The 14,274-nt window shown below is 43.8% G+C and overlaps 2 protein-coding genes across 5 annotated transcripts in view; one reads left to right on the forward strand and one right to left on the reverse strand.

Annotated features, from left to right (window-relative positions):
* The window catches only part of cul4a (cullin 4A), a 53,860-nt gene extending 43,413 nt beyond the window's left edge, over positions 1-10,447 (reverse strand). The window contains exons 1-2 of one of the 2 annotated variants that reach the window (XM_033032958.1): positions 9,897-10,447; positions 9,599-9,714 (exon numbers count right to left, since the gene is read on the reverse strand). In XM_033032958.1, the coding sequence (XP_032888849.1) occupies positions 9,599-9,714; positions 9,897-10,233 (453 nt within the window). In that variant the 5' untranslated portion in view covers positions 10,234-10,447. The remainder of the gene's footprint in view (positions 1-9,598; positions 9,715-9,896) is intronic. The other variant, XM_033032959.1, reaches the window with a different exon arrangement.
* A 248-nt stretch (positions 10,448-10,695) lies between these two features.
* Positions 10,696-14,274, forward strand: part of pcid2 (PCI domain containing 2) — a 28,577-nt gene continuing 24,998 nt past the window's right edge. The window contains exons 1-2 of one of the 3 annotated variants that reach the window (XM_033032962.1): positions 10,696-10,853; positions 12,319-12,391. The gene's annotated coding sequence lies outside the window, so the exon portion shown is untranslated. The remainder of the gene's footprint in view (positions 10,854-12,318; positions 12,392-14,274) is intronic. The other 2 variants (XM_033032961.1, XM_033032963.1) reach the window with 2 other exon arrangements.

Genomic DNA, 14,274 nt, shown 5'->3' on the forward strand with positions numbered 1-14,274 from the left:
CCCGCGGTCGGCGCTCCCGAGGCAGCGGGCAATGCTCCTCTAGTATCTTTGATGTAATCCGTTCCAAAGATTGATCCGCTCTATCATCTTTGGTGTAATCAGTGTTGTAGGGAAAAGTGTGTTATATATAATCGATCACTTCACATATTTAGTTAATTTATTGTCAATTTTATTAATATTATTGTAAATTGCTGCTCAATAAAATGGCGTCATGTCATACTACGCTTTTTATCACAGAGTGGCGCATCTTGCTCTGCTCTATAATCTTTGGTAATGGGCACAGCTCCTAGCCCTGAGGCACACCAGTAGTCTTAGACCTCCAATCTGAAAAATAACTTTCCACCATCAACCTACTTCCTTCCATAGAGCCAACTTTCTATCCATTCCATTTTCTTTCCCCAGATCCAAGTGATCTAACCATCCACTGCAGCCTAGTCTGTGGAACCTTGTCGAATGCTTTGCTGAAATCCATATAGTGCATTCGGAAAGTATTCAGACCCCTTCACTTTTTCCACATTTTGTTACGTTACAGCCATTTTAAAAAATTGATTAAAATCATTTTTTTTACCATCAATCTATATACAATACTCCAGAATGAAGAAGCGAAAACAGATGTTTAGAACATTTTGCAAAGTAATTAAAAATATATAACTGAAATATAGCATTTACGTAAGTATTTAGACCCTTTGCTATGACACTCAAAATTGAGCTTAGGTTCATCCTGTTTCCACTGATTATCCTTGAGATGTTTCTGCAACTTGATTGGAGTCCACCAGTGGTAAATTAAATTGATTGGACATGATTTGGAAAGGCACACACCTGTCTATATAAGGTCCCACAGTTCACAGTGCATGTCAGAGCAAAAACCAAGCCATAAAGATGAAGGAATTGTCTGTAGACCTCCGAGACAGGATTGTGTCATAAAACAATTTCTGCAGCATTGCAGGTCCCGAAGAACACAGTGGTCTCCGTCATTCTTAAATGGAAGAACTTTGGAACCACCAGGACTCTTTATAGAGCTGGCCGCCCAGCCAAACTGAGCAATCGGGGGAGAAGGGCCTTGGTCAGGGAGGTGACCAAGAACCCGATGGTCACTCTGACAGAGCTCCAGAGTTCCCCTGTGGAGATGGGAGAACCTTCCAGAAGGACAACTATATCTGCAGCACTCCACCAATCATGCCTCGATGGTAGAGTGGCCAGACGGAAGCCACTCCTCAGTAAAAGGCACATGACAGCCCACTTGGAGTTTGCCAAAAGGCACCTAAAGGACTCTCAGATCATGAGAAACAAGATTCTCTGGTCTGATGAAACCAAGATTGAACTCTTTGGCCTGAATGCCAAATGTCATGTCTGGAGGAAACCAGGCACCACTCATCACGGTGAAGCATGGTGGTGGCAGCATCATGCTGTGGGGATGTTTAACAGCGGCAAGAACTGGGAAACTAGTCCGGATCGAGGGAAAGATGAACGAAGCAAAGTAGAGAGATCCTTGATGAAAACCTGCTCCAGAGCGTTTTAGACCTCAGACTGGGGCGGAGGTTCACCTTCCAACAGGACAACAACCCTAAGCACGCAACCAAGACAAGGCAGGAATGGCTTTGTGACCAGTCTGAATGTCCTTGAGTGGCCCAGCCAGAGCCTGGACTTGAACCCGATCAAACATCTCTGGATGGACCTGAAAATAGCTGTGCATCGACGCTCCCCATCCAACCTGACAGAGCTTGAAAGGATCCGCAGTGAACGGGAGAAATTACCCAAATACAGGTGTGCAAAACTTATAGCATCATACTCAAGAAGACTTGAGGCTGTAATTGCTGCCAAAGGTGCCTCAACAAAATACTGAGGAACAGGGTCTGAATACTTATGTAAATGTGATATTTAGGTTATTTATTTTTAATTACTTAGCAAAAATTTCTAAACACCTGTTTTTGCTTTTTTATTATGGGGCATTGTGTGCAGATTGATGATAAATAAATGAATTTAATCAATTTTAGAATAAGGCTGTAACGTAGCAAAATGTGGAAAAAGTGAAGGGGTCTAAATGCACTGTACACATCTACAGCCCTCATCAACCTTTTCGGTCATATCTTCAAAATACACTTTTCTTCACAACACGACCTCCCATGAACAATACCATGATGACCAGCCCTTGTCCATCTAAATGCATGCATATCCTATCCTTCAGAATACTCTACAGTAACTTTCTGACTACAGCTGTTAAGGTCACTGGTGTGTAGTTCAATACCCTTTCCCTGCAGCCTTTCTTGAATAGAGGCACCACATTAGCCACCCTCCAGTCTTCCGGCACCTAGAGTCATAGAGTGATACAGTGTGGAAACAGACCCTTCAGTCCAACTTGCCCACACTGGCCAACATGTCCCAGCTGCACTAGTCCCACCTGCCAGTGTTTGGTCCATATTCCTCCAAACCTGTCCTATCCATGTACCTGTCTAACTGCTTCTTAAATGTTGCAATAGTCCCTGCCACAGCTACCTCCTCTGGCAGCTTGTTCCATTCATCCACCACCCTTTGTGAGCCTCTCCAGTATTTATTGGCAACTGGTTAATTTCAGCCAGGGCTCCCACAATTTCCTCTCTAATTTCCCACAGTGTTCATGGATATTTCTGATCCAGCCCGGTAGATATGGATATTTCTGATCCAGCCCGGTAGATTTGGTCAAGTTGTGAGGGTTTAAGGGAATTAATAGAACATGCAGTTGGAAATCTGTATCAATGCTTTCAATGGAAAGCTGAAGGTGGATTCACCCCAAAATTTCAAAACTTTGACATTAATGGATTTTAGATGAAAATTCAAAGGTTTAAGCAACCAAAGTGAATAGATGAGGTTCTGATATCACTAGGGGACATGAATGTCTGCTTCCATAAGGAAGCTTCTCGGGAGAAAATCAAAAGAAAACTGCACATGCTGGAAATCTGAAATATAAACAGCTGAATTATATGTTAATGATCTGAGACTCTTCGTCAGAAATGGGAATGTGAGAAAACAAATTACCTGTCAGTACTCGGGAAGGTGGGGAAGTGATTAGAACAAAGGAAATAGATAGGCTGATATTAAATGGATTAATTATATTTCAAAACACATTGTGTTTGGCTATGTGATGAGTTGTGGCTCAGTTTGTCCACTTTTCATGAGGATAGCTTGGTTTGCTGGGCATGTTCTACAACCTTGCTATTAGCAGCAATAATTGATTGTTCAGCAGCTAAAGTATTGTGCTCAGTTCAAGGTGTCATACTTTTGCAAAGACACAAACACGCATTGCGCAATAGAAATTTATTAAAATGATTCCAGCAATCATGAAATTTAGTTTGTGTGGCTAGACTGGACAAACTGGGCCATTCTCCCTGGATCAGAAGCTCCTATGAGAAAAATTGACAGTGGTCCTCAAACATCATGAAGTGTATGGACAGATGAAATAGAGATTTTTTTTTCCTTTGCAGAAAGATTAAGAATTGGCAGGTATTTCTGGGAATAATACAGAAGGTGTAGGATCAGTTCATTCCAAAGAGGAAGAAAGATTCCAACGGGAGTAAGGGGTGACCGTGGCTGACAAGGGAACTCAGGGACAGTATAAAAATAAAAGAGAAGTACAACATAGCAAAGATGAGCTGGAAGCCAGAGGATTGGGTAACATTTAAAGAGCAACAGAAGATAACTAAAAAGGCAATACGGGGAGAAAAGATGAGGTACGAAGGTAACCTTGCCAAGAATATAAAGGAAGATAGTAAAAGCTTCTTTAGGTATGTGAAGAGGAAAAAATTAGTTAAGACCAAAGTTGGACCCTTGAAGACTGGAAAAAGGTGAATTTATTATGGAGAACAAGGAAATGGCAGATGAGTTGAACAAGTGCTTTGGATCAGTCTTCACTAAGGAGGACACAAACAATCTTCCTGATGAACTAGTGACCAGAGGATCTGGGTGACGGAGGAACTGAAGGAAATCCACTTTAGGCAGGAAATGGTGTTGGGTAGACTGATGGGACTGAAGGCTGATAAATCCCCAGGGCCTGATGGTCTGCATCCCAAGGTACTTAAGGAAGTGGCTCTAGATGGATGCATTGGTGATCATTTTCCAATTTTCTATAGATTCAGGATCAGTACCTGTGGATTGGAGGTTAGCTAATGTTATCCCACTTTTTAAGAAAGGCGGCAGAGAGAAAACAGGGAATTATGGACCAGTTTGCCTGACATCGGTGGTGGGGAAGATGCTGGAGTCAATCATAAAAGATGAAATAGCGGCACATTTGGATAGCAGTAACAGGATCGGTCCGAGTCAGCATGGATTTACGAAGGGGAAATCATGCTTGACTAATCTTCTGGAATTTTTTGATGATGTAACTAGGAAAATGGACATGGGTGAGCCAGTGGATGTAGTGCACCTGGACTTTCAGAAAGCATTTGATAAGGTCCAACATAGGAGATTAGTGGACAAAATTAGGGCACATGGTATTGGGGGTAGAGTGTTGACATGGATAGAAAATTGATTGGCAGACAGGAAACAAAGAGTAGGGATCAACGGGTCCCTTTCAGAATGGCAGGCAGTGACTAGTGGGGTACCGCAAGGCTCGGTGCTGGGACCGCAGCTATTTACAATATACATCAATGATTTAGATGAAGGGATTCAAAGTAACATTAGCAAATTTAAAGATGACACAAAGCTGGGTGGCAGTGTGAACTGTGAGGAGGATGCTATCAGAATGCAGGGTGACTTGGACAAGTTGGGTGAGTGGGCAGATGCAGTTTAATGTGGATAAATGTGAGGTTATCCACTTTGGCAGGAAAAACAGGAAGGTAGATTATTATCTAAATGGTGTCGTTGGGAAAAGGGGAAATACAACGGGATCTGGGGGTCCTTGTTCATCAGTCAATGAAAGTAAGCATGCAAGTACAGCAGGCAGTGAAGAAAGCGAATGGCATGTTGGCCTTCATAACAAGAGGAGTTGAGTATAGGAGCAAAGAGGTCCTCCTGCAGTTGTACAAGGCCCTAGTGAGACTACACCTGGAGTATTGTGTGCAGTTTTGGTCTCAATTTGAGGAAGGACATTCTTGCTATTCCGGGAGTGTAGCGTAGGTTCACAAGGTTAATTCCCGTGATGGCGGGACTGTCATATGCTGAGAGAATGGAGTGGCTGGGCTTATATACTGTGGAATTTGGAAGGATGAGAGGGAATCTCATTGAAACATATGATTATTAAGGGTTTGGACACGCTAGAGGCAGGAAACATGTTTCCGATGTTGGGGGATCCAGAACCAGGGGCCACCGTTTAACAATAAGGGGTAAGCCATTTAGAACGGAGATGAGGAAACATCTTTTCACACAGAGTTGTGAGTCTGTGGAATTCTCTGCCTCAGAGGGTGGTAGAAGCCAGTTCTCTGAATACTTTCAAGAGAGAGCTCGATAGGGCTCTTAAAGATAGCGGAGTCAGGGGATATGGGGAGAAGGCAGGCACGGGGTACTGATTGTGGATGATCAGCCATGATCACATTGAATGGCGGTGCTGGCTCAAAGGGCTGAATGGCCTACTCCTGCACCTATTGTGTTACTGGATATAAAATTAAGTTGATTTGTAAAGGAACTAAAGTGACACAAGGAAATATTTTTGTTTACCAAGTCAATGGTTATGTCTGGAAATGCACAGCCAAGGGGAGCAGTGGAAGAATTTGGAAGGGTTGGGAGGCTCAAAAGAACACATTCCATATCTACCCTATCTATGCCTCTCAGTTTTGTACACCACTTCCAGGTCCTCATCAACTTCCACTACTCCAAAGAAAACAAACCTAGCCTAACCACTGTAACTTAAATATTCCATCCAGGCAATCTACTTGTGAATCTCCTCTGCACCCACTCCAATGCAATGATGTACTTCCTAAAGTGTGGTGATCAGAACAACATATAATATTCCAGCTGCAGTCTAACCAATGTTGTATAAAGTTGTACCAAAACCTCCTTGTTCTTCAACCCCATGTCCAGGAAAATAAATCACCGTGCTATCGACCTGTGTTACCACCTTTAAGGGGCTGTCCCACTGTACGAGCTAATTCAAGAGTTTCCCCTGATTCGAATTCGGAGAATTAGGGTAATAGCCGCTCGTAGGTACTCGGGGCTCTGGTGGACATTTTTCAACATGTTGAAAAATCTTCACGAGTCTTCCCGAGCTTACCGCGTTTCCAGAGTACCTGCCGTTAGCGTTTCGAGCCTCTTAAGAGACGTCCCAAGCTCCGACGTACCCACTACGTACATTCTACGTGCTTACCACAAGTTTGATTTTTTTTTTACTCGGGAGAACTCTTGAATTAGCTCGTACAGTGGGACAGCACCTTTCGGAATCTTTGGACGTCAAAGTTCAAGATATTTCTCAATACTCCTTAGGACTGTATCGTTCATGGTGTCCAAGACTTATTTGAACATCCCCCTCACACTTACGATTAAATTCCATCTGTCATTATTTTGCCCAAATTACCTGTTGATTTAATGTTCTTCTGTAGTGTAAAACTATCTTCCTCAGTATCAATGACACCTACCAATTTTCATATTATCTGCAAATTTCAAAATCTGCCACATTCACATCCAGGTCATTAATCTATATAATGGACATTACATTAATGAATGTGATATACATCAATAACTTGAATGTGAAGGCCCAACCTTGGTAGAGTATGTATGGGTATTTTCAAGATCAGTAGGCGGAAAAATCAGCAAGGGAACAGGCATGAGGTATTGTGGATTTTTTTTTAAAGTTAATTGATGATACGGTAGCCAAGTGTCTTAAGGAGACCATAGTCATAATATAATATAATTTTATCCAAGGTTTGAAAGTGATTTAATTCAATCTGAAACCAGCTTCTTGAATCAAAATAATGCAGACTTTGGAGGCATGAACCAAAGGTTCAACTGAAATTTGAAGTAAAACTGAATTAAATTGCAACAGCCAGCACGGTGGCACAGCGGTAGAGTTGCTGCCTTACAGCGAATGCAGCGCCGGAGATCTGGATTCGATCCCGACCGGGTGCTGTCTGTACGGAGTTTGTACATTCTCCCCATGACCTGCGTGGGTTTTCTCTGAGATCTTCAGTGGTATGTAGGTTAATTGGCTTGGTAAAGGTAAAAATTGTCCCTAGTGGGTGTAGGATAGTGTTAATGTGCGGGGATCGCTGATCAGCGTGGACCCGGTGGGCCGAAGGGCCTGTTTCCGCGCTGTATCTCTGTACTAAACTAAATTTAACTTTCATACAGTCAATACATGGTTTCAATTCAGAGGAAGGGTCCAGACCTGAAACATTGCCTGTTCTTTCCCTCCCCAGATAATGCTTGACCTGCTTAGTTCCACCTGCATTGTGTGTATTGTCTATAGATTCAAGAAATATATAACCGCTTGAGGCAAAAACAAATCCTGAGTAAGTGGCCCAGCCTTGATAGTGTTAGATAAAATGAAAGGGCTCAGGATGTAGTCAATGAACACAGCATACCCATAGATTGCAAACATTTCACAATTCAGTAAAGGTCCAAGGCATTCAAAGAAAAGGGAAAGTCGAATATGAGCTTGAGAAAAACAGAACCAATCTTCCATACAGACAGATGGGAGAAAAGAAATTCCAGCATGTTTGTCAAACAGATTTATACTGCCTAATCCTCATATTATTTTCCACGTGTTTCATTATCACACACTTAGGATAAATATTGGGGTTTACAGAAATGTCAAAAAAATGAAACAAATATTTCAGTCTTTATAGAAGATACAGAAATCCTCTCAGAAATAATGAAGAGCTGCAGGTCAGTAGTGGATTAGAAAATGATAGGACGTATTTTGCATTTGCAAAATAAAGCATTGGGAAATTAATGGAAGCCAATAAATCCCTAAGATTTGACGACTTGTTGATATATATCAAGGTCCCTCTGTTCCTCAATATTTCCAAAGGCCCTACCATTCATTTTGTATGACCGCATATTAGTAATCTGCCTAAAATACATTACGTCACATTTACCAGGATAAAATATCACCTGCTATTGCTTGGGCCACCAGTCTGATCAAAATCATTCTGCAGCTTAATACCACCCACTTCATCAACAGCACCAACAATTTTTGTGTCGCTGAGCACTTATATCACTTACATTGACCCAAAAGCATTAATGTACGTTATAAGCAAGAACTGTTGTTGCACTGACCCCTCTGGTACATCTCAGGGCACAGGCTTCCAATCACAGAACCATCACCCTTTGCCTCTTATCACCTAGATAATTCTGTATCCAATTGGTAAACATGTCAATGGGTTCCAACGTTTTGGACCAGCCTCCGTGAGGCTTTAACAAAGGATTTATTGAAGTTGTATAGACCACTGCGATCATGATGTCCACATCAACACACTTTATTATCTCTTGAAAAAATTCAATCGCATTAGTCAGACAAGATTTATCCCAAGAGAGTCTTTGATTAAGCTCTGCCTTTCTAGGTATAAATTAATAACTTCCATTGACATTTAATAAATTAATAACCCATTGACATTTAACTCGCTGGTCTTTATTTATTTGGAATATCTCTGGTTTTCTTCGCATCTGTTAAGTAAAATTATGAATAAAATGATTTTTGTTTTAACCATATAACAATAACCATATAACAATTACAGCACGGAAACAGGCCATCTCGGCCCTACAAGTCCGTGCCGAACAATTTTTTTCCCTTAGTCCCACCTGCCTGCACTCATACCATAACCCTCCATTCCCTTCTCATCCATATGCCTATCCAATTTATTCTTAAATGATACCAACGAACCTGCCGCCACCACTTCCACTGGAAGCTCATTCCACACCGCTACCACTCTCTGAGTAAAGAAGTTCCCCCTCATGTTACCCCTAAACTTCTGTCCCTTAATTCTGAAGTCATGTCCTCTTGTTTGAATCTTCCCTATTCTCAAAGGGAAAAGCTTGATCGCATCAACTCTGTCTATCCCTCTCATCATTTTAAAGACCTCTATCAAGACCCCCCTTAACCTTCTGCGCTCCAGAAAATAAAGACCTAACTTATTCAACCTATCTCTGTAACTTAGTTGTTGAAACCCAGGCAACATTCTAGTAAATCTCTTCTGTACTCTCTCTATTTTGTTGACATCCTTCCTATAATTGGGCGACCAAAATTGTACACCATACTCCAGATTTGGTCTCACCAATGCCTTGTACAATTTTAACATTACATCCCAGCTTCTATACTCAATGCTCTGATTTATAAAGGCTAGCATAAAGGTTAGCATTTTAGTTTATTCTATTCCTTTTACCTTATCTGAGATATTGTACAGGCGAACAAACTTAATGGAGAACAAGGATTGGTGATGTTTCGGGTCAGGCTAGAGGCAATTTTAATTTATTTGTTGAAAGATGACCAGGATTTATATTCAATTCCTTAAAGCAGCAAAGTGAGCCCCATTATCTCAACAGAGGTCACCACCAGAAGCGTCACCTCTCCATGTTCTCCAGAGGTGCTGCCTGACTCATTGGGTTATTCCAGCACTATGTTTCTTTTTCTATAAACCAGCACCTGCAGTTCCTTGTTTCTATGAATAAACTCAATAGCAGCAATGTGGTATGTTACCTGATAAAGTTCCTCTAAGTTGTATTTTATTGATGTGCTGTTCTGAATTGTCCCAACTGCTTCATGGAGCTTCTGCCATGTGTCCCGAGTGTAGTTATCTGGCAATTTAGGTTTATCTGTTGGAAGACAACCAGGAATCACATTCTGTTCATTAAAGCAGACAAGTGTATCCTTTGCTGCAGAGCAAAAATATTTAAAAATTACAGCCAAAATTCTGGAATTGGGAGATAGTGAGGGGGATGGAGTGGGGATGAGGATGGGGAATGGCATGGGGAAAGGAAGGAGGGGAGGCATCCACCTTTAAAGTTCTTGATGAGTAGCTTCCTGGATGCGGCGGGTTTGCCGCCGGCACGGCTCAGCCCGTTGGTGTGACCGAGCAGCGCCGAAAAGTTGGCCTTCCGCTGCCCGTCGTCCGCCATGTCCCCCTCGACCTGGGCCTGGGCCTGTGCCGGCCGCACACGTTTCCTGCCCTGGCCGGCCTCGGCCAGGACGAGCAGCTGCGCCGAGGCCGCTTTAGCCACCGCCTGCTCGGGCTCGGCGATCCGCACTCTCTTTTTGGGGTGTCCGCGGCCACTGACATCGGCGCGCCGCTCCTCGTCCGGCGAGCTGTCGCAGGGCGCCGACGGCCGCAGCATCAACGGCGGCTGCGCCGGGGCCGCGCTGCAGGCCCGACCTCACCAAGCCAGCGATCGCACCGCTCCTTGCGATGGCTGCCCTGCCCTGCCTTGCCTTGCCTTGCCCTGCCGGCCGCAACCTCCGCCTCCACCTGCGCCTCCTCTTCCCCGGGTCGCCCCGCTGCACAGACGCGGTGAGGAGCCAACAGCCCGCCGGAAGTAAACAACCGCACCCCTGACCTCTCACCCTGGGGCGCTGCGCTTCCGTTTGCCCTGAGCGGAGAGTGGCGGCGAGGAGGAGGAGGAGGAGAGAGCGGCGGTGACAAGTGGAGAGGAGCGGGGAGCAGAGAGGGGAGCAGAGAGGAGCTGAGAGGGGAGAGAGAAGAGCTGAGAGGGGAAGAGAGGAAGAGAGGAGAGGGGAAGAGGAAGAGAGGAGAGGGGAGCAGAGAGAGGGAGCGAGGAGCAGAGAGGGGAGCGCAGAGAGAGAAGCGAGGAGCAGAGAGAGGAGCGAGGAGCAGAGGGGAGGCGACAGGGAGCGGAGGGCGGCGAAGAGCCCGAGGCCTCGGCTGCAGTCTGCTGGTGGGTCCCGGGTGAAGCGCTTAGGCTGCCGCCGGAGCACCGCGGTCCTCTCTGAGTGGCAGGTATGCACTGACGTTGGCTTAGGTTTATTATTGTCAAGTGAGATGTGGTGAGAAACTTTGTTTTGTATGTTATGCAGACAAACCATACACAAGTACAGCAGAAGGTAGACACAAAAAAAGCTGGAGTAACTGCGGGTTCGGCAGCATCTCTGGAGAAAAGGAATAGGTGGCATTTAGGTCGGCGGGACCCTTCTGAAGAAAGGTCTCGACCCGAAACGTCACCCATTCCTTTTCCCTAGAGATGCTGTCTGACTCGCTGAGTTACTCCAGCTTTTTGTATCTATCTTCGGTGTAAACCACCATCAGCAGTTCCTTCCTACACAAGTACAACAGGTTGTGCACAGAGAATAGTTTGCAGAAAATATTTTGCAGTTTCAGAGGAAGTATAGATTAAAAACAAGTGCAAGGATTACAATGAGGTCGGTTTAGAGATGGGGGTCTATGCTCTAGCTTATGGGAGGACCGTTCTGAAGTCTGATAACTGCGGGCAAGAAGATGTTCCTGAATCGGCTGGTACGCACTTTAGAGCTTTCATATCTGCTGTTCGAAGAAGAGGGAATGCCCAGAGTGAATTATGATGTTGGCTACTTTTCCAAGTGTAGATGAGGGAGAGTCTGGTTAGTGTGATGGACTGGGCTACATTCACACCTCTCTACAAATTCTAGTGGTCTTTGGTAGAGCTGTTGCTGAGCTGTGATGCATCTTGATAAAATTCTTTCTATTGGAAAGAGTTGTTGGAGATGTGCCAAATACTCTTAGTCTTCTGAGGAACGTGGTGAGTCCAGGACGAATTGTTGGTGATGTTCACACCATAGGAACTTGAAGCTCTCGCCCATCTCCACTTCAGCACCATTGATACAGACTACACACCCTCCAGCGAAGCACCATGGTTGATGGGTTTTAAATGGATGTCATGACATTGCTTTTGTTTACACAATACGCCTGTGGGCTTCCTCACCCAATGTACCTATGGTGTTAAGCTTGAAGAAATTGCTTATCAGGAAAAGCGGGCATGAGGTGGTAATATCTGGGCATTGGCTAAATGCCAGTTGCTCCTATTTCATTTTCTTTGTGACATTTGGTCCATTGAATCTATGCTGTCAGTCAGGAATCCAATTTTCCTGCAATTTATTTTCTTGTGGGGGAGCACAGTAGTGTAGCTGCCTCACAATTCCAGAGACACAGGTTTAATCCGGTCTGAGTGGAGTTTACATGTTCTTCCTGTGACGTAGGTTTCACCCAGAGGCTTCGCTTCCCTCCCACATCCAGAAGGTGTTCACGTTGGTCGATAAATTGGATGGTGTGTATAGGTTGTGAATTAATAGGAATGCGGGGGAAAACAAACTGGCTTAGTATAAGATGTAGTACATAGATGTGTGTGATTGACTTTGGTCAATGGGCTGAAAGACTAGTTTCAGTGATGTATGACTTTATGCCTAATAACATCTTTTCTCACCCACGGTAGGTGTAATTTACAATGCAGAGCCCTACCCAGGTTACGAATGCCTGGCTTTTGTACAGCCTATACATATGAACAAGTGAGTTGGAGACTAGCTGGATGCATTTTCTGGCTACTGCAATAGGTAGCAAGGTGAAAAGTAAAAGTGGCAGGCCGGCAAATCCAGGGCAAAAATCAAAAAGGGCCACTTTTCAGCATAATAGTATAAGGGGTAAGAGTGTTGTAAAAACAAGCCTGAAGGCTTTGTGTCTCAATGCAAGGAGCATTCGTAATAAGGTGGATGAGTTGAATGTGCAGATAGCTATTAACGACTATGATATAGTTGGGATCACGGAGACATGGCTCCAGGGTGACCAAGGCTGGGAGCTGAACATCCAGGGATATTCAATATTCAGGAGGGATAGACAGAAAGGGAAAGGAGGTGGGGTAGCGTTGCTGGTTAGAGAGCAGATTAACGCAATAGAAAGGAAGGACATTAGCTTTGAGGATATGGAATCGATATGGGTAGAGCTGCGAAACACTAAGGGGCAGAAAACGCTAGTGGGAGTTGTGTACAGGCCACCTAACAGTAGTAGTGGAGTTGGGGATGGCATCAAACAGGAAATTAGAAATGCGTGCAACAAAGGTAAAACAGTTATAATGGGTGACTTCAATCTACATATAGATTGGGTGAATCAAATTGGCAAGGGTGCTGAGGAAGAGGATTTCTTGGAATGTATGCGGGATAGTTTTCTAAACCAACATGTAGAGGAACCAACGAGAGAGCAGGCTATTCTAGACTGGGTATTGAGTAATGATGAAGGGTTAGTTAGCAGTCTTGTTGTGCGTGGGCCCCTTGGGCAAGAGTGACCATAATATGGTTGAGTTCTTCATTAGGATGGAGAGTGACATCGTTAATTCAGAAACAAGGGTCCTGAACTTAAAGAAAGTTAACTTTGAGGGTATGAGACGTGAATTGGCCAAGATAGACTGGCGATTGATTCTTAATGGGTTGACGGTGGATATGCATTGGAAGGCATTTAAAGACTGCATGGATGAACTACAACAATTGTTCATCCCAGTTTGGCAAAAAAATAAATCAGGGAAGGTAGTGCATCCGTGGATAACAAGGGAAATCAGGGATAGTATCAAAACAAAAGATTAAGCGCACAAATTAGCCAGAAAAAGCAGCCTACCAGAGGACTGGGAGAAATTCAGAGACCAGCAGAGGAGGACAAAGGGCTTAATTAGGAAAGGGAAAATAGATTATGAAAGAAAACTGGCAGGGAACATAAAAACTGACTGCAAAAGCTTTTATAGATATGTGAAGAGAAAAAGATTAGTTAAAACAAATGTAGGTCCCTTGCAGTCAGAAACGGGTGAATTGATCATGGGGAACAAGGACATGGCAGACCAATTGAATAACTACTTTGGTTCTGTCTTCACTAAGGAAGACATAAATAATCTGCCGGAAATAGCAGGGGACCGGGGGTCAAATGAGGGAGGAACTGAGTGAAATCCAGGTTAGCCGGGAAGTGGTGTTAGGTAAATTGAATGGATTAAAGGCCGATAAATCCCCAGGGCCAGATAGGCTGCATCCTAGAGTACTTGAGGAAGTAGCCCCAGAAATAGTGGATGCATTAGTGATAATTTTTCAAAACTCTTTAGATTCTGGAGTAGTTCCTGAGGATTGGAGGTTAGCTAATGTAACACCACTTTTTAAAAAGGGAGGGAGAGAGAAAACGGGGAATTACAGACCAGTTAGTCTAACGTCGGTAGTGGGGAAACTGCTAGAATCAGTTATTAAAAATGGGGTAGCAGCACATTTGGAAAGTGGTGAAATCATTGGACAAAGTCAGCATGGATTTATGAAGGGTAAATCATGTCTGACGAATCTTATAGAATTTTTCGAGGATGTAAATAGTAGAGTGGATAAGGGAGAACCAGTGGATGTGTTATATCTGGACTTTCAGAAGGCTTTCG

This window comes from Amblyraja radiata, chromosome 14, assembly GCF_010909765.2.
Source record: "Amblyraja radiata isolate CabotCenter1 chromosome 14, sAmbRad1.1.pri, whole genome shotgun sequence".
NCBI classification, from domain to species: domain Eukaryota; kingdom Metazoa; phylum Chordata; class Chondrichthyes; order Rajiformes; family Rajidae; genus Amblyraja; species Amblyraja radiata.